Genomic DNA, 19940 nt, shown 5'->3' with positions numbered 1-19940 from the left:
CGCCACTGACCGCTTTCTGTGGCACATGTCAGACTTATCTCTGGCAGCGAGAGATAAGGTCTGCAGGTTCATCCAGACAACCCACAGATGGCATTGACACAGCTTCATCATCTCAGGAACGCACACACACACACACACACACGGGTTTGCATTGTTGTCTACAAAAGGCAATTTCAGCAGAGGTAGCCAGGGTGCTAAAGGGTGCACAACTCTTTGCTGGCAAATGTCATACGGGCAAGTTGATTCTGCTCATTCGTGTGAATCATTAATGAAATGAAGGTCTGTGGAGGGTAGGGGTGCACATCTTCACACTTTATCTGCAGTTATAACCTTCCTCCCAAATCCTCTCTTTTTGCTGATTTCATCTAGACTGGTTGGTTTACTTAAACATCTCTCAAGGCACAACATGAACTTTAGATATGTCTGCTATCACAGCTTGTTCCGTGACCCACGATTATTCAGATTTATGTAAAAGAGAACGTGAGATGTTTTATCCAAGGAGTATTTGCATTAAAAGCCTTATGGGCTAATCACCACTTCTTAAATAGTGGATATGAGCGATTAAGAGGGGAGATTCTTATACTCGATACTATCTCTGCAACTTTATTTAGTATTTTCATCCAAGGAGTTCTGACAAATGTCCTTAGGAATCATTATCAAATATAGAGCTGTGCTGAGAACTCAAATGGTAATAGGTACTGCACGTGTAAGCAAAGGCCTTTAAAAACAAACAGTTTTGAGTAAATTAGATTATGAACCCAAGACACACAGGCAAGAGACTGCTAAGTCTTAATTCCTTTAGACCTTAGTGCACCCGTTCAGATTTGAGCATGAAATTTTTATGGACTCACTTAAGCACCAAGGTGGGTATCTGGCTCGGTGCAGTGCTGTCTCAGAGCCCATCTTTCTAATAGGCCGCTGATAATTTATCCTCTTGAGTCACAGGCTTCCTAAATTGTCCCAGAGAGCTCCGTCTCACGTTGTGTTGTTTTGTCCTGGTACAAACTCCCACATGGCAATAAAACTGATTAATTTTATATATCTCTATATCTATATATCTATCTATAGATATATATCTCTATATCTATAGATATATATATATATATATATAGATATAGAGATATATCTATATATCTCTATCTCTATCTATATCTATATCTCTCTATATCTATATATATATATATCTATATATCTATATATATCTCTATATATATATATATCTATATATATCTATAGAGATCTATCTATCTATATCTATCTATATATCGATATCTCTATGTATCGATATCTATCTCTCTCTATATATATATATCTATATCTATATCTATATATCTGCAGACAGCATCTGAATATTTTTGACCTTTACTTTTGGCTGTGTGTTGTGATCATTGAAGATTTAAAGGTCATATCAAATAAATGTAATGTTGACCATTTGTTTCTTTAGAGTAGGGCACTGACCCCTTATTTATGTAGTATTAGCAATTGCACCAAGTCCACTTTTACACTTTAATTTGAACTTTTCTAACACCCATAGCTGACTTCCATTACACTTTTATTGACTTGGACCCCACAAGGGGGAATTGTATTTGGACTTCTCGGCATATAAAAATTAAAATAATGACAAAATACACAGAAATGCTTCAGCTGGGGATGTTGGACACAAGAATTGTGTGCTTTCAAAGGTTATTTCTTGTGCCATTGAACAGTTTGGAAAAGGTAAGACAGATAGAGGGAGGCTGGCATATAACAAATCTCCCAGGGGAAAATTTTGAATTTAGAGCAGCATGAGTTCAGGGTTACGTCTTAGCCAAGAGACTCAGCAGGACGCCACTTAATCCATCTCTGCTGACAAACACCTATCAATAATGAAAGTGCCGGAAAATGGAGTGGGTGATTCCTTTCATCAACTGCCAGATGATCGAGACATTTGACTTAAGCAGGAAAATGGAGCGTGACACTCGTCTACATGCAATAAATGCATTTCCAGTTCTTCACATAAGCATTAGCTCAGCATCTGTCACTTTAAGTTTGTGGGGTCTGAATGCTTGTTTATTATCACTGTAATAACCCACTCCACCCAGCTTTCCTTTCGGCCTGATGTGTGGCGGGTCTCATCTGCAGGCATTGGAGAGGTGGTGTGGCTCATTTCCAATCAGTGACATTGGTAACACCTGAGTGCTCAGCGTGCCAGTTCTCTATAAAAGCTCTCAGAGCTCAGCTGCTGGGTGGCTTTCCTTCCTCAGACAACCCATTGAATTTTGTTTTAGGGTTTTCATTTTGAAAAACACATCCACATAAAAAAACAACAATGTTGAACCCTGTGAAGAACATGCAAAAGCAACAGATGGCAATATAAAACTAACTGTACAGAAATGTCATTCTAACAAAAAAACAACACGACACACAGTCTGACATCAGAAAAGGAAATGACGGTGCACAAATTTGACATTAAAAGGCAATTGCACAAAAATCCAGATTTTTCTTGTCCACATATAAATGCAGAGATGAAGTTTCTGAAAATGTTCGCCTCTTAAAAAATCATTTTCAGTGGCCTGAAGCACCAGTTACAGTGTTGTGAAAAAGGATTCATCCCTTTCCTGATTTCTTACTCCTTTTTTCTCATATTTGTCGCACTTAATTGCTATCTAAACCTGCCTGGCTCTGTATGAAACAGTAGTTGCCCCCTAAACCTAATAACTCGTTGTGTCACTCTTGGCAGCAAGAACTGCTGTCAAGCGTCTGTGATAACAATGAGACTTTTACATCACTGTGGAGGAACTTTGGCCCAGTCTTCTTTCCAGAATTGTTTAAATTCAGCCACACCTGAGCGTTTGTCCAGAAAGAATGGGCTGTTTAAAGTAAAAAGTAAGTAAAAGTTTATTCATATCACTTTTCACAGACATATGTCACAAAGTGCTTCACAAGAAAGGTAATAAAACATAGTACAGACATAAATACATCATAAAAACTCTGGTCTATTTGAAAGCTTTTTGAAATGAAAATGGCCTTTTAAGGTCTCCACTGAGTCCAGACACTGTAGAAATAGAGGAAGTGCATTCCACAGTCTTGGTGCAACAGCTTGGAAAGATCGGTCCCCTCGAGTTCTGAAACGATTGTGGGGGACCACTAAAAGGTTGTGATTCGATGACCTCAAGTTACAAGAAGAGGTATGAATATGAATCAAATCAGCAATATACGGAGGGGCCTGTCCCTGTAGTGCTCTGAAGGTTAAAACTAAAATCTTCAAATGGAACCTAAATCTGATTGGTAGCCGATGTAGCAACTTTAAAACAGGAGTTATATGAGCTCCTTTTTCTGAGCAAGTCAGTAGTCTGACAGAGTTTTGAACAACCTGGAGACGAGCCAGCCCTTTGTTGTTTAGACAGGTAAACACACTGTTACAATAGTCCACTCTTGTAGAGACAAAAGCATGGATTATCAAAAAAAAGCAGGTTACAGATTTAAGTTCTGCTCCAAAGAAAAAGCTTCATCAAAAAATGACACCTAGATTTCTGAGGTTATGCCTCTGTGAGGGACCTAAATCACCCAGTCGCTGTTTAATATTGCACTGTCTGGTGCAACAATCAAAGTTTCAGTTTTGGCTGGGTTTAGCTGTAAGTAATTGCTGTTCAGCCATTGTTTAATGTCTGCTAAGCAGTCATTCAGAGTGAAAAGTTTATGAACTTCAGAAGGCTTAAACGGGTAGTACAGCTGAATGTCATCAGCAAAAACATCAGGAAACTGCCGTATTATCTGGCCTAAAGGAAGAATGTAAATTAAGAACAAAAGAGGTCCCAGCACAGAGCCCTGAGGAACTCCACACAGCAGCTCTGTAGATTCAGATGTCATCTGGTTTGCAGACACACTAAAACTCCTAAGATCAAGCCAGGCATCTTAATCACATTCAGTCCAGACTTTAACTAAACCACTTCAAAATGTTTTTAGCCATTCACAGGTGGGCTTGCTGGCATGCTGCATAACCCCAGTGTGCTTGAGCTTCATAGTACAAACTGATGGCCGGACATTCTCCCTTTGAATTTCCTGGTAGAGAGCAAAATTCATGATTTCATCTATTACGGTAAGCTGTCTAGATCCTGAAGCAGCCCCACACCATCACACTACCACCACCATGTTTGACTGTTTGTATGACGGTCTCTTTATGAAAGTTGTGTTAGTTTTACACCACATGAAGTGAGACTCAAACCTGCCAGAAAGTTGAGCTTTTATCTCGTCACTCCACAGAGTTTTTTCCCCAAAGTTTTGGGGCTCATGAAGACTTTTTTTTCTTAGCAAATATAAGACGATCCTTTGTGTTCTTTTGATCAGTAGTGGTTTGCAAACTTTGCCCAGTCTTTTTCTAATTGTTGAATCAGGAAAACTGACCTTAACTGAAGTAAGTGAGACCTGCAGGTCTCTAATGAAGGAGCTGGTGGGCATTTGTTCAGTGACAGAGGTTTTTAGGAGTGTTGCTGAACCTATTAATTTCCATCTGCTACACAGTTGTGCGTTTTATGCAGTTGCAGCATTTCACATGTCGCCTTTGTAATATTTTGAATTAAAAATGTAGAAATTACTATATTGTTTTTCCTTTACATTTCACACAGACATGATTTTACAAGGTCTAGAATTTGTAGAGTTTGGACAGTAAACACAATGCACTACATAGTTAAAACTGTAAAGACTGATTTTAAACAGCCTGGAGAAGGCTGGTCTTACCTATGAGAAAGCAGTTCTCGAGGAGTGACTTACTTTGGTGTACAGTGTTATGTAATCCATAACATTATGGGTTTCTGGATCAAAAGTTACTCCTAAAAGCAAGAAGGAACTGTAGAAAAGGAGATAAATGGTATGAATAGGAAGCCAGAAGAAATGCAAGAAAGCATTGGACCTTAGGGTGAACTTGGAGGAACAATGCCCCTGTTATTGTCTGCAGAGGATTACCGTCTGATTACTTTCCAGTTTGAACAGAAAAGGTTTTACAGTACAGAAAAGATAGAAGCTGAACCAATTTACAGCAGATTCCTTAATGCCAAGCAGAGAATTCAGCCACACAAAGGCTGCCCTAAGATATGGAAGGATTAAAACAGCAGTTTCACCTACATTCACTTACCTTTTAACATTGGATACCATAATCAGGGGAAACCTCACTTCTGGGTATTGTTAAAAAACAGACAGAAAAGTTTAAGAAATCCCTTACGTGTCAAAACAGCAAGTTCACCTCACCTGCTGCCCCTGGAGGAAAACTTTAAAACTTTGCAGACAGTGACATCTGAGATGTTCCAAGTTCACCCTGACAAACACCCCTTAGAGGGAACAAAAACAACACTTTGGGAATACGTGCATCATTACTCTCCAGTTGCCAGGGACAAAGAAGGGTCAGGGTGAAAGAAAGTAGCCCACCAGCAGCGATCAGTGATTTAGGCCAGGCATCTGAGCACAACTGGTTTTGGTGAAGTATTATTTTCAACACCAGAAATATGCCTAAATTATAAACCTGTAATGTAAAATGCAACCTTGGGAAAATGAGCACAACACTGTGGGAACATGTGCATCATTAGTCTCCAGTCAAAAGGGACAAAGTAGGGTCAGAGTGGCAGAATCGAGCCTACTGGGAGTGATCACTGAATAGGTTTTTGAACAAACTGGTTTTCATGGAGGATTATCTTCAACACCAGATATAAGACTAAAAAAATATATCTGCAATATGTAAAACACAACCCTATAAAAGCAACACTTTTAGATATAATATCAGAGGAAGAAAGTCGCTTTGAAGCCTTGAATTAGGCTTTCAAAGCATCACAGAAGTTAAAGATGGAAGAGTGAGATCCAGCGCGATGCGCTTAGATTGGAGAGCGCTTTAAAAATAACTGATTGATGGTTGGACGTCCGTTTCCTTCTGCACTGTGGAACTTTGACCACATGTTAGGACTGCATCACACTTGGATGGAATTTTCCCTTCGATCTAAAATTTTTATTACATATTAAAGTTTAAAGTACTGAAATGTAGAGGTGACATACAGATACCTTAGTCTTATTAAAGTCTGAGCTACAGCTTTAACAAGACTCAACTCAGAAACAGTAGTAGATGTGAAGCCTGTCTGCCTGTTTCAGGTTGTGCTGTGCAGGCTGTCATTTGCTGTGTTGGGTTTCAGTCCCCTGCAGCCCCGAAATTTCAGTAAAACAATAGTAATACTACTGCTACTCAGTACTGATAGTAGATATTGGTTTCTGCTTGTTTTCTTTACACAGTACAGTTCTTTACACGCCACCAAAAGGTGGAGAGCACCAGGTATTTAAACCCTTGTGGAGGTTGTCCATTAGGTGGTCGTTAACCTTGTATTAATCATGTATTAATCTGTTAATCAAGCGCACCATTAGATGAGCCAAAAGGTGAGAAGGTGTGGAAAAAAGGTGTTGGTCATTACCAGCACTTTGATACCTATTATGCATGTTATCTGTTGAAGTCACCTGTGGGTGGGGGCTGAGGTGCCTGGGTAGGGACCTCAAGACTGTTGCTAGCTGGTGTTAGTGATGGTCGTTCACAGTGGAAATAGATGTCCTCTTTTACTCCTCTTTCAAAAGCATCTGTCTTCTCTGTCCAAGATGTGAGCATTGGCATCCTTGAAAGAGTGACCTTTATCCTTTTGGTGCAGATGTGTCCTGTCGAGGAGGCTCTTCCAAATTGTGCCATGCGTTTCTGAAATGGCTGTTTGGTTTCGCCTTGGGATGAAGCAGTTTTTGTCTAAGGAGCATGGCACGGTATTTGATTTGAGCCACTTCCACACACCCTAGTGCTCAATATCATCTTTGCTGGTCTTGTAATGTTGTAATGTTGCCTGCAACAAATTCAACAAAGGTCCCAAATAGATACCGTTGCTTTAGTTACATGGTACCAGCAGCATTTAATGCATTCCTGCAAAGTTGTGGAGCTTTTGCATATTTACTAACTGAAGGAAAACACCCTGTTATCCAGGTTGTCTTAGAATTATAGGTTTTTGCACAGAGAAGGGAAAAGTTTCTTAACTCTTAAATACAATACTGTGCTTATTTCATTATTTATTTATTCAATGAAGTAAAGTACGTTTTTCTAATTCACGACATGGCCACCGAAGGGCGATACCGATGGCTGCAACAAGCCTTCTGTTTCAATGAGATAACGGATCTTCTATAAACATTTTCCAGATGAGTGTTTAGGTTTAGTTACTACTTTCAGGTAGTACTGAATAAAACACTGAGTCCATTCTGTCGCTTTTTTCACTTTACCAACTGATATTTTGCCCGTTATTGCACACCTAATGTCTTCACGTGGCCCACCCAACAGCAGGACTCTATAGAATTCATCCAGCCTTCATTTCTTCTTTCTATCTGCATCTGCGCTTTTTCTTTGTGACATTCAATCATGTCTCTTGAGGGAAAAAAAGAGGCCTATCCCGGGGTGCTCCGTGCTATTCTCGGGGTCTCTGTGGTACACTCTGTCTTAGAGACGCGTTTCTTTTTTACTATTCCCTCTGAGAAAGAAAGTTTTTCGTGTTGTTTTTTTTGCCTCGACTTATTTTTGGAGTCCTATCAGTTTAGACTGAGCACCAATAAATAGATAATGGTGCTCCAGTGGGCTTAAGTGGTAGTTCTTACTGAGGGTAGAGCTGCACGGGTTTTCTTTAATATAACATTGTACAGAAATGTATTTTAACATGTGAGCTGCTTCATCTACGCACAGCCCTTTGACCTTTGCAGCTCTGCCTCAAGAAATGTTTACCTGAAACTCAAGGCTGCACACTCAACTCCACAAGGTCTGCTGTATTTGCAGTAATAAGTTGGAAAGCAGATTTTTTTTCTCCTCCCGAAATCCATAACAGCCATAAAACATCAGATTTTGCAGGATGCTGAGTGGGAAGCCAGCCATTGAAGTATGAAGCTGAAGTAGCTTCCCTAACAATTGCACCTCTCCCAGTCCTCTGATGATACCTTTTCATACTCTGATGAAAGTGCTAGGCTGTAATATATTGCAATGGGGCGCTTCATCATTGTTACTCTCCCAGATCCACATTAGCGCTCTAATCCGGAACATAAAAAAATACAAAACAAAGGTCTGCCACTGATTATAGGGCTGTAACCACACAGTATGAAACTCTCTCTCAGGTATTGTGTGCCCTTAGATAGTTGTGAGTCTATTTTTAACTTCTATTTCTTCTTCTATTTCTATTTCATCTTTCTTATTTATAAAAGAAAGATGGTTATAAGAAGAGGTATCATATTCTGTGTATAAAGCTGTCTATACCATTGAAATCCAACATGAATCAGGCCACATTGGCTGGATCCCCGAGGCCAGCTCTGAGGAGCCGGTGATAAGATTGACTTAAAAATAAATAAATAAATAAAATACAAAAAAGCCCTTCTCTGACCCTCCATCAGGAAGATGAGCCTTCTTTCCCTCAAGCGCTGCTTTGAGGATTCCACAGAAATTAATTTGTGCCAGTATCCACCTGGCTGCAAAGTTCAAGGACAATGTTGCTGTTTAGTGAACATAAATGTTGTTGATTGCAATATAGCCCACCATTAGAGGATCCGAGCACTAATTATGATAAATATGCATCCGTGATTTCTGCTGATTAAAATGCCTCCAGCATCAGTGAACGGGTTAATGTGCTGTGGTTTGACGCAGGAATGGTTAATAGGAGGACAGGCAGCAGGTGGGGAGTCATGCAGACTGATGAGGAGCAGCAGCAGAAGCAGAGGAGCCGCTGTGTGCTGACAGTTGGGGCTGAGCCGGGGAGAAACGAGCAGCGACGGGCGCTCCTAGTTCGTCCCTGCAGCGGGCACCACCGTGGTCATCTCAGGATACGCACGGCTGTTTTCCTGTTTTTCCTTTTTTGAAGACCCCCCCCCCCCCCCGAGCTTTTCAGGCATGCTTTCTCCTTCTGTCTTCGTGGGTAAGCGGGACGCGGGTGAATAACACTTCCCTTCAGCGGCTGGATAAATGACTTGAGAAACTCTCGTCGAAGTGAGCGGACAGAGAAAGCGGTTGTACGGGAGATGAATGTTACCGGGAAACAGCAACCTGAGCTGATCGAGCGACCCGCCAGCCTCCCGGTTCCAACTTCGGCAAGTAAACCCTTTCAGTCGTTCCCTGTGAATGACTGAAATCTAACAGCAGTTTGCAGTTTCCGTGTTAGGGCACTCCGAAAGAGCACTCGGGCAGTTCGTCCGCTCCAAGCTTCCTTTAAAATTCTACTATTTATGCTTCTTTGCTTTTAACTGCTTCCACAGGCTCGCGTTCAGGTGTCAATCGTTTCCAAAGCATCATGAATAGCTGTACAGTTCAGCATACATCTAGAAAACTATCGCTCTCTTACTTAAAACCCCCCCAAAACGTTCAACTTTTCTAGATGGCGTTTTGCTGGTCATATAACGATGAATGATCTATTAGGCATGAGCTGCTAATATCCAAGTGCTACAGGTTTAAGGACAATATCTATGGAAACATGGCTATTTTATGTATTATTTATTGTTGCATTAGCCGAATCCAGCAAAAGACTATACTAATGTCTTATTGCTGTTTATTACATTATTTGAACAGTGTAATTGAACAAACGAGCGCGTAATCGTTACATTGGTTAATTCCTAAATTAAGTCTGGTACGTAGTTTCTTCTCTATGATGAAACGGCGCGTTTGGTTAAATGATTATCCGGTATGGTTTGATAGGTTGTAGCATTTCTGTTGCAGGTGCACTAAGCAGCTTAGCTCTTATAGCTTGGTATTATTTTTCATATTTAATTTAACTCTTTACAGTAACAATAATAAAAAACAAACAAACCAGTGTTTAAGATTTGAGATTACAACAAAATAAGTTTAAATAAGTGACTGCTAATTGTTTCCGTTATAGCGCTCTCGAACCCCAGTTGTAATATAGCTATTATTATTATTATTATTATTATTATTATTATTATTATTATCATCACCATCTTTTGTCGTGAGTTCACCGAGCTTCCTTCAGGGCTTCATAGCAGGATATCATATTTAGGCTACTTTAGCAAGAAAACAGATGACCTGACCTTTTACCAGACTTTCATATTCTGTGAGTCAGCTCTGTACAGAAAAGTCCATCATAGGCTGCAGGACATGTTACTTAACAAAGCACTGTCTTCAGAAATAGGGTTAAAATTATATATCACCACTTGCATGCACAGTTGATTTTTCATAGGTGTCAGTAAACATGTTTCCATGGATACATTGCTGTAAAGTTTTAAGCTCTTGGTTCATTTAAAAGGACAGCTTCTGGCACATCTTTACCTACATTTGTCCTTTTGTTGCCTTCGCTGGGCGTCCAGCACCTTTAATTCAATTGAAGCCACTGCCTTGCTTTCACAAAGCCATTAAATACTGGATATCTGAGCCTCTGGGGACACACAAGTCTTGAGCTTAACTCTATTTAGAGTGTGTTCAGTTTCCACACACTTCCACTCTCCATTTACCACTGAGTAATGGCTAAGATTATACATTAAGCACAAGTAAACAGTTGCAAATTGCAAGAGAATCTCCCATTCCACAACGCATGTTTATGACAGTGTAGTGTAAAGTTTCAGGCTGGTAAGCATGGACTTAATTGTGCCTGGAATTAACAAAATGCAGTTTGGCAAGTCCTTCAGCAGTTTCAAATATCAGGGTAATTTGGCTTGAATTAATGGCAAAATGTGTTAATTATAGATGCTTTATTATATGCAGTTAGGCTGCTTGGAAGATTCCAGAGACTGATTCGAGTTTGCATCCAAAGTGCTTTACCATATTTCCTGTTTTTACTCCCCCCTTCCCAATTTATGTCATATATATTTGGATTATGTTGTTTTAAGGGGTTTTTACTCCATCTTCAGTCAAAGGGAATGTTAAACATGAAACAGCAATCATAAAATTTGGGTTTTTCAAACATGGAGATGCCCTGAATCTATCTGGGTGATTGGCAATCAATCACTGATAAATTAGATGAAAGTGCTGGGAAGGCACACCTCTCCTATTTTTTTTCCCTTTGTTATTCCCATAGCACGCTGGGTGCATATCAACAAATATTTGATGCCCCCTAATGATGAAGCATCTGAGACGTGATTACTGTGAAGACTTGCGTAAACCAGGGTGTAGCAAAAGTAAGGAATAATTCAGGTTTGTATTGAATTGTCTGAAGGTGTCTGAAGAGTCAGTCGATACAGTAAACAGAGTCCTCCTGTCCAAATACAAGCAGCTCTCTGCCTACAGTGTGTGTGTGCATTAGTTTTGCCATGTTTGAATTGTATGTCACGGTATATTAGTGCTGTGATTGGCAGGCGGGGTGTTTTCCTGCCTCTGCGTGCTGGGAGAGACTCCATCCCCGACTTAGTTCAAGCAGTATATTTGTGTGGTGAACACTTGAAAAATGTAACTCTTCATACATAATTCTCTGCCTTTCCTGGATTCTGGACTGTGTTTCAGCAGCTTATTGATGAACCCATCACTAAGATGTGCCAAAATTCATAATTACTGGATGGTTTTTGTGCCGTTTTGACTTCATAACAAATGAACTGTGGTCAGAAAGTTTAGCGAATATCTAGAAAAGTTCAAACCATACCTGATTTAATTTTAATAGAGCCGCAGAGTCTTAATCTTGTGATATCACAGCAAAATTCAGTCCGTAAACTGATCCTAGGGGAATAAATTCATGATGCAGAATGCTTAAGTAAACAATGGTCGTGCTCGTGCTGTGCCAGTTTTCGGTTTTCCAAGCTTCGGGTTTTTCTAGTGAATCGTAATGTTTGGTTTATGGGTTGTAGCCATGTTCATGTATCGATTACCTTCCACTTATTCAAAGTTGAGTCACAGTGGAAATGAGCTAAGCACAGTAATCCAAAAAATCATTCTTCCTAGCACTTTCCAATTCTTACTGGTAGACCTCAAGGCATTCCCCGACCAGCTGAAATCTAACCACCTCAGTGTGTTCTGGGTCTACCCGGGATCTCCTCACTGATGGACATGCTTGTAAAACCTTTTGAAGGGATGCACCTGCCCAGAAGGCATCTTAACCAGATGTCTGAAGCACTTCTCCATGTTGAAAAAAGGCAGTTGGAGCGGCTCGCTTCTGATATCAGCGTTTCTCACCCTACCGCTAAGCCCGACCCCAGCATCCTTACAGAAGAATCTCATCATGGCTCCTTGAGCTTGGGACCTCATTTACATTCATTCTGTTATTACGACTATAAGTGAGTAGTGGAACATAGACTGGTAAAAATGAAACCTTCACTTTTCAACTCAGCTCTTGACCTGCATCTCCACCTCAAGAGCCTTGTATAATGTCTGCATTGTTGCTGATGCAGCACCAACCTGCCGTCCACCTGACGTTTCACCATTGCTGTATTTTTAATCCATAGAGAACCATGACGTCAGTGTATGATGTTGGTGTAGCTATGTTTTGGATGTTGTTTCTGGAACTGGAAAATGAAGCCAAAGCACTTGTGCCTTTGACCTGCAAGTCACAGAACTGTGACATCACAGCAACATGATTGGTCAGTTGCAGTGGTGGATCTGGAGTAACATTAACTGTGATCATGGAGGAAAACCATCGACGTGATATCTGATGCACTGAAATGTCTCGATGAAGTTTTTCCTTTTTCACACGTGCAGTATTGCAGTGACTGAATGAAGGGCATTCAAAACAATCCTCTGGATGTTTGCTGCCTTTTGTTCTGTTCTTGGTCGATAAAATGATCCCACACTGCTTCAATAGGACAACTGTGTGTGTTTTTTTATGGTTTTACTGGATTGGCAATGTTTCTGAGATCATTTTTCACCAGCGTTCCCGGGGGTATTCCATGGTGGATCCGAATCTGATGTTGCTTTCATAATTAATTACGGCAAAATCCCTGAGATCACTGGCTGCAATGACAGAGACAGTTTTACAGATGGCCTTAGAAACTCACTGTTATACCTCTCTCCTGACCTCCTCCTGTCCATCCGCCAATAATCTCAACCAAAAGATTTAGTTTGAGAACATTTCAGCAGATGGATCAACTAATGGACCAGATGGATCTCAACGGCCCTGCACCAGCTCTTTGTTGTTGTTTCCCCCCCCTGTTTCTTAAGGATATACTTTAAGATACTGTTTGTCTGGGGTACTGTTGTTAGGCCTGCCACATCATTTTTTAACAACACACGGTACACCATGCTGACAGATGCCAAATGTTTGGCTCTTTAGGAATCACCATGACGGTGCTAACGTACTACTTTTATGTGTTTCTAATTATTATGACTGGCATTTTTTGGGGAAATTCAACTAAAGAAATAAAAACAAATGTCTGGGGTTTTTTTGCCTAATTTTTTTTTTTATTAGGTACTAAACTTGGCTTTGTTAGGTTGCCTCTTATAAGTAGAAACAGTATTGGTTCATCCTTTCAGTAAGGTGCTTTTTGTGGCTGAATGATTCATAAGTCAGTGTTAAGTGGTTTAAAAATGAAAATGTTCATGTACAGGGAAGACATTGAAAATGAATGAAAAAGCAGCCAATGTGTAGAAAAATCCCCTGAAATATATTCAGAAAACCTGGAGACGGCTTTAACAACTTAGAGGAAAGACTGGATTCTTGGAAGAAAAATATAAAGGAATTAAAAGAACTTTTCTTGCACTACTGTATTTTTAGTTATTTTGGTCCAATAAAAACAAGTACAGTCACATTTTGAGAGTTCATTTAGTATCACATCTCTTGAGATGCTTTAGTTTGAACTGGCAAGTTCTAGCTTTCAGTACACTGGTTGCATCAGCTCTAAATGTAATTAAAACAGACTTTAATGAGCCATGTGTTTTGTGTGTTACAGTTTCTCATGCGCAGACTCCCCACAACAAATTCCCCCGTTGACACAATGCAAACACATTTACAACACAGTATTGATGTTAAAATATTGACAGTGATGGAATAATTACGCACACACAGCCTTACAGGATTATACTCACCGTTGAGGATATTGACTTGCTGGTCAACATTAACATTTACAGAAGGGGAATGCTGCAAGGACAACCGAAAGCGGAGATCAGTGCAAATGGGATTAAAAAGAGGGTGACACAATGTTATTATCAGACAATCAAACCCAGGCTTGTCCCATTTTAAAAGCTAAAAAAAAAAAAGTGGCATTCATGTCACATAAAATTTCCAACCCCCTGTGGTCACCCGCTCGAGGGTTTCTCTTGGCAGGAACTGCAGAAGCTTAATTATACCCCAGTGGAGTGTGAAAGTCTGCTTTTGTATTCAGGAAGTCAATCATATTTTAACCAAATCACTCCTGTTGGAGCATGAAACATGCATTCTCTTTAACTTTTCATTTTCCCAGAGCTACTCAGGTAATTGGAAAAGACAAAATAATCAGACTTGATATTTTAAAAAAAGTGAAATTCTATTTCTCTCTTTTCTTTTTTTTTTTTTTAAAGGTTATATTTAGTCTCTTTCATGGCCAGAACAATATTCAATTTTCCTTCTATCACTGCAGTCAGGCTCTTCAAAACGAATACAATAATTTAATGAGCCTAGAGAGAGAATGCAAACATGTGGCACGTGTTGCTAGGACTGCTTCAGTCATTTCCACCTTATATTCTGTTAAATGTTTAGTAGGACTATACAAAATTGTTCCACTGCATGTAGATCCTTTCCTCTCAGATGGGTCCACGGTTTAATGTTAATCTCCTTATGGCATATGAGCTAATGGCAGGAACATGAGGATCCCATGAGGACTGTGAGATGGGCCAAAGGGCACACTCCAGCGTTATATCATAAATTAGTCCTTTTTTTAAAGCGTATAATTAATCCCTGTAGGAAGTGCAAAGATACATATATAACACACCATCATGCACAGCCATATTCCATTATTCAACTTAGTCCAAAGTCAGGCGTTAATTAAAGCTTTAATTAGACTGCGTATTAATTTTTTAAATGTCAAGAGGATATGAAGTGTCATAACTCCTGATACATCAAAAACAAGTTGCGACTGTCACTGTTTGTCTTGAAATGTTTCTTTAGCAAATAAAAGGAAACTCGTCCTCCACATTATTAATACCCACGGCGTTTCATTAGCATTTTTATTTAGATTCAAGGCAGGAAACCTATGCATTTTAATGTCCTCCCCATTCATTTTCGAGCGAGATACGAAGAAATCTACCTCGTCTCCTCACCGGCTGACGGCGGATTGTCGTGGACATTTTACTCACCTCTTCGAGACAAACTGCACGGGAAAAAATGCAGCGAAAGAAACAGTAGCTGGGCGCCCGAGAGTCGCCCTTGAAATGGAAATAAATGAATTATGGTAATATAAACAGTCCTACATTAGTTCCTCAAAATATACATTCACCCTAGATTATTCCTCCCACAGTAGCAACATGAAAACCTTCCACTCAAACCAAACTTTCACTGCTTTGTTTGCAATGCATTTCATATCTGCGTGCAGCTCTCTCTGTTTTTATTTATGACTAATGAAGATAAAAGAATAAATTATACTCTCATTACCAACAATTTATTGAAAACCTGAAGACCAGTTGCTCTTATTTTGTTCACGTAGTTTTTCATCTCACATGAAACACATATGGGCAAATTCTTGGGGGGACGCTGTACTATCTAACACAGTTGGACCGTGGTGCTGTTTGAGCAGTAAAGCTCCGTGAGAGGAGCCTTTTCAAACAATATATATACAATAGAGAGGAAATGCATCAAGTGGGTCTGATTCCCCATGGAGGCGCTCCGAGTGGATGATTGCAGAAGATACAACTCCACATTTCTGAGAGCTCTATTCATGTGAAGGCGGCTCCATCCTGGCTACAGCTTATTGACCCTCTAAGATACTGATACACAGTGAAGGCCTGATTTACTTAATATGCAAGCATTTTACCTACACAAACTAAGCTTAAACTTCATCAGACATCAGATAGTTGCTTTCCTGCAGGTCCCTTCCCCTTCTTTTATTGCATATACTGTCAGGATATAAGGATTTTGGCTGCTGCAGTTTGTTTATTTTTTATCTGGACAGGGCAAAGTGCTAAGCTCCCCGAGTGCCACCCACAGTGCAAGTCCAGCACATAAGCTGCAGAAGTTTCACTTTTCAAAAGTAGAAAACCTTCTGAACAACAGATACGGCTTTTCTCTTGGTTCTATTCATGAAACTCTGCTCTCTTTTCTTTCTCCTCAGTCTCTTCTTACTGTTCTTGAATGAAGTGATGGAGCCCGTTCCAGCTGTTATGCTGCCTGGCTAGCTAGCGCACAGCACTGCAGTGTGACTTTGTCCAATTATTAGTGTTTATAATTTGTTAAACACAGACAAATTATGTTATTTTGTGTCAGATTAGAACTACGAGTAAGAAGGAGTGACATTTAATACAGGTTCCCTATCAACACACTCCACAACACTCCTGGCAGCCAATAATATAATACATTTACCCCCACACAACAATTTTTGAAAACTGAATGTGCTTCCTTTAGCTTTGACCAGGGGCCTAAATTATGAAGCTCATTGCACATGTTGTTATTATTAATCTCTTCCAGTGTAATTTTCTCTCCCATTATCCCCAGACGGTCATAACAGAAGGCTGCCCCTCACAGAGTTTCTTCCTGTTAAAAGGGAGTTTTTCCTTCCCACTGTCGCCAAGTGCTTGCTTAAAGGGGTTGATTGTTCGGGTATCCTCTGTATTATTATTGGGTCTTACCAGAGATGGGTACTGTAATCCGATTACTTTTTCAAGTAACGAGTAAAGTAAGGGATTACTATTGCAAAAATGGTAATTAGATTACCGTTACTTTCCCGTAGGAACGCTGCGTTACTAAAACCGTGATTTTTTGTGAGAATGTCTCATGACAGTGACGTAAGCAAGTGCGACGTTGGTGACAACAGCTGTGTGCAGATCAACAACCGACAATATATCGAGTGCAGGAGAGAGTATGAGCGTGCAGCGTTTAAAGCGTGGAAGTACTGACCTTACTTTGAGTTTGATTCCATAAAAAGTGACAAAAACATTAGTGTCCGTTGTGCGTGGGAAGAAAACTTCTTTTTACAGCGAAAAAAACCCCTAAACTTCCATCAAGCACCGAGTAGCTACGACGTAATGGGAAACTCAGAGAAACTCGCAGATTCTTCCACTGACCGCTGCGGCACACCTGCACCAGGGTAAACCTCCGCCTACCCCACTCCTGCTTTACAGGTGAAAATAGAGCAACAGGACCGCTAGTCTTTGACTTTATTTATTTTCTGCTGTGTTTTACTTGCATCTATTTGAAAGAGTGAGTGTAAACACAAAAAATATTTTATTTTATGTGCTGGAATATGCAGACAATAGGTTTAAATATTAAACAAATTTCTTCCAGTCAGAGAATGTTGCAGATAATTAAATGTTTGATTGATGCATAAAGTTAAAAGATTAAAACGAATAAAACAAGTTTTAAAAAGAGACTGATGATGGATTATGCAGAAAAAGTAGAATTGTGCTGAAAGATCTATCACTTTATCACCTATTCAGGTTGTAAATTGTGTTTTTAAAAAGTAACTAAGTAACTAAGTAATTAATTACTTTTGAAAATAAGTACTCAGTAAAGTAACTGGATTACTTTTTTGGGGAAGTAATCAGTAATTAGTTACTGATTACTTTTTTCAAGTAACTTGACCAACACTGGGTCTTACTTACAACATACATATAAAGCTCTGTGGGGCAACTATGCTTGTGATTTGCACTATATAAATAAAACTGAACTGAACATGCCAAGAATATGTTTCCATTATCTGAGTCTTCTTCCACTAAAAACACACCAAATGTTGATTAAAATCCACAACGAACACAGAAAATATAAAAGTAAATTGCAACACTGTTGCAAAAGGACAAGAGATGATCATTAATAGTGTGATTAAGTGCACAGAGTGGTAAAATAAACATTTTAATTCCAGCTCATTATTGTATCACTGTGTGGCATTCAGTGCTGCCTTTTGCTTCTAAGATGACAGCTGCACATACTGCACTGCTGTGAAACTTTAAACTGAATCCATTAAGTCTTACTGCCTAATAAAGAAGACATGGAAATCACTCCAGTTTGACACAGATCCAAATGAAATCAATTTGATTGATTGAAATGGTATTCTTGTCTGTTCTGTGTTCCAGTAGCTGCAGTTCCACCGGAGGAAAAGCGACTTAGCAGATTAGACTGGCGCATAAAACCATTTTAGACATTTTTAAATGACCAAAGTAATACATGCACATTCTTGTGACAATGCAATGCAAAACATGCTCCAAATAAATGTGGCACTACAAGCCCATTTGGGACTGTCCAGAGCTCAAGATAATTTCTTGCACCAGGCTGTAAACAGGCTTTTTAATGCTGTAAAGTTGGGCATTTTAACATCAGAGTCTATAGGGATCGACTCCCTTTTACAGCCAGCCATGATTACATAATTACAATCGAGAGGTCTGGTTCGATGGCTTGAATTAGTGGAGGTGAAGCTGAGCTGACAGCTGGTGGCATGTGGAGATGGAGAGAGGGGGATTTCAGCCACTCTTCCAGTCGTTACAGGGGGAGACATTTGCTGTAGAGACCAAAACCAGTCCGTCACCCACGTTAATTTCTCCTGCAAAGCTGGGCTGCTTAACACGATGCTCTCATGATCGATTCACTTTGGAGCGAGTTTTAAGTGGCCACTCAGGGAACTGCAGTTTCTGGCACTCTGGTGTTGGCTTCACTTTTCAGCCCCGGAGGTTGCTGCTTGTTGTTGCTTGAGATCTCTGAAATGTTCATTGCCATTTTGTTATTAGGCTTCTCTCAGCCTTGGCATCACAGCTTTGGGTTGCGCGTCCCAAACTTGGGAATTCGCCTCATCAATGTTACATAGAACAAGATTTTTTTGGGTATATTTTCAAGTACTTATACAGTAAATATAAAAAGCCAATTTCTCGTCCTTGCTCTAACTGTAACCCTTGAAGTAAACAGTGTTCAGCTCAAGAAAAATCACACTGAAGAAGCACTTGTGTATTTGCTGTGGTTTAGTCAACATCTCTGAATCATCACCTCCTGCTGTGATCAAAGATGCATTCATAACATTTTCAGACATGAGAATAAGAATCTAATTTATCGCCGTGAACTGAATGACTTTGCCATATAGCTCTCTAAAAAGGGACACAATCAGTGCTGAGGTATTTACGGAGTCTTTGTTTTGCAGTAACATAATGTTTCACCGTGATGTAAGGCTGCGTCTTGATTGAAAGAAGTGAAAATAGTTCCAGTAATGTGGTAATTAGCAGCGTTTAAAGCCATGTTAGGAGAAATTACCAAAGTTGTCTCATTTAAAATGATGGATTATGCTCATCAGTACAGCTGTATCTCTGGGCTGTGTTTAATGGATTTTTTGGGGGGAAAATACACATTAAAATTTTTTAATCTGTCTTTTTTCTTCTTTTTTAAAAACTACAAAGTTGCCAGGCAAATTGCATGCTGGTATTTGAAAACGAACGGTAACTCTGCCACAGTTTTTGGCATCGCTTACAAAAATTTTAAGTGTGAGCAAAAACACCATCCCAGTTAAAATGCGCGCTTGTTCTTTCGCAGCGGGGCCAGATTCCTCTGTGGCATGTGGTTTGCAAATAAATGAGAATATTCTATTCTAAAATTCTATCCATCGACTTCTCCTCCTGGTTATAAATAACAGCAACTTGCAGCTCTCTGCTCGGATTTTAAAATTAACATGCTTTTTAAAAGAGTTCCACGTTCTTGCGTGACTGAAGTTGTACAGCCACAGCCATTTCCCCGCTGACACAACCCCAGGGTAGTTTTAATTGACCTCAAAAAAACAGGGGAACGGGCTGAATAAAGAGCAGACTTTTGCTTTTCATCTTCTGTTCTAAATCTGTCCGATTTTTAAATGTGAAGATCTTTTAAAGGATCCAGATAAAAGTGCTCGCCTTGACAATAGTA

At 39.8% G+C, this 19940-nt stretch overlaps 1 protein-coding gene and 1 long non-coding RNA gene across 2 annotated transcripts in view; one reads left to right on the top strand and one right to left on the bottom strand.

The window, feature by feature from the left end:
* Window positions 1-19940, bottom strand: part of LOC146495751 (uncharacterized) — a 146001-nt gene that overhangs the window by 29063 nt on the left and 96998 nt on the right. The gene's annotated exons all lie outside the window — the stretch shown is intronic.
* The window catches only part of sntg2 (syntrophin, gamma 2), a 103992-nt gene continuing 92783 nt past the window's right edge, over window positions 8732-19940 (top strand). The window contains exon 1 of the mRNA XM_085143785.1: window positions 8732-9102. Within this exon, the coding sequence (XP_084999911.1) occupies window positions 9034-9102 (69 nt within the window). The 5' untranslated portion in view covers window positions 8732-9033. The remainder of the gene's footprint in view (window positions 9103-19940) is intronic.

This window comes from Neolamprologus multifasciatus, chromosome 19 (genome assembly GCF_963576455.1).
Source record: "Neolamprologus multifasciatus chromosome 19, fNeoMul1.2, whole genome shotgun sequence".
NCBI classification, from domain to species: Eukaryota; Metazoa; Chordata; class Actinopteri; order Cichliformes; family Cichlidae; genus Neolamprologus; species Neolamprologus multifasciatus.
Note: the sequence above shows the minus strand (reverse complement) of the source record. Positions and strands in the feature narration are given on the sequence as shown.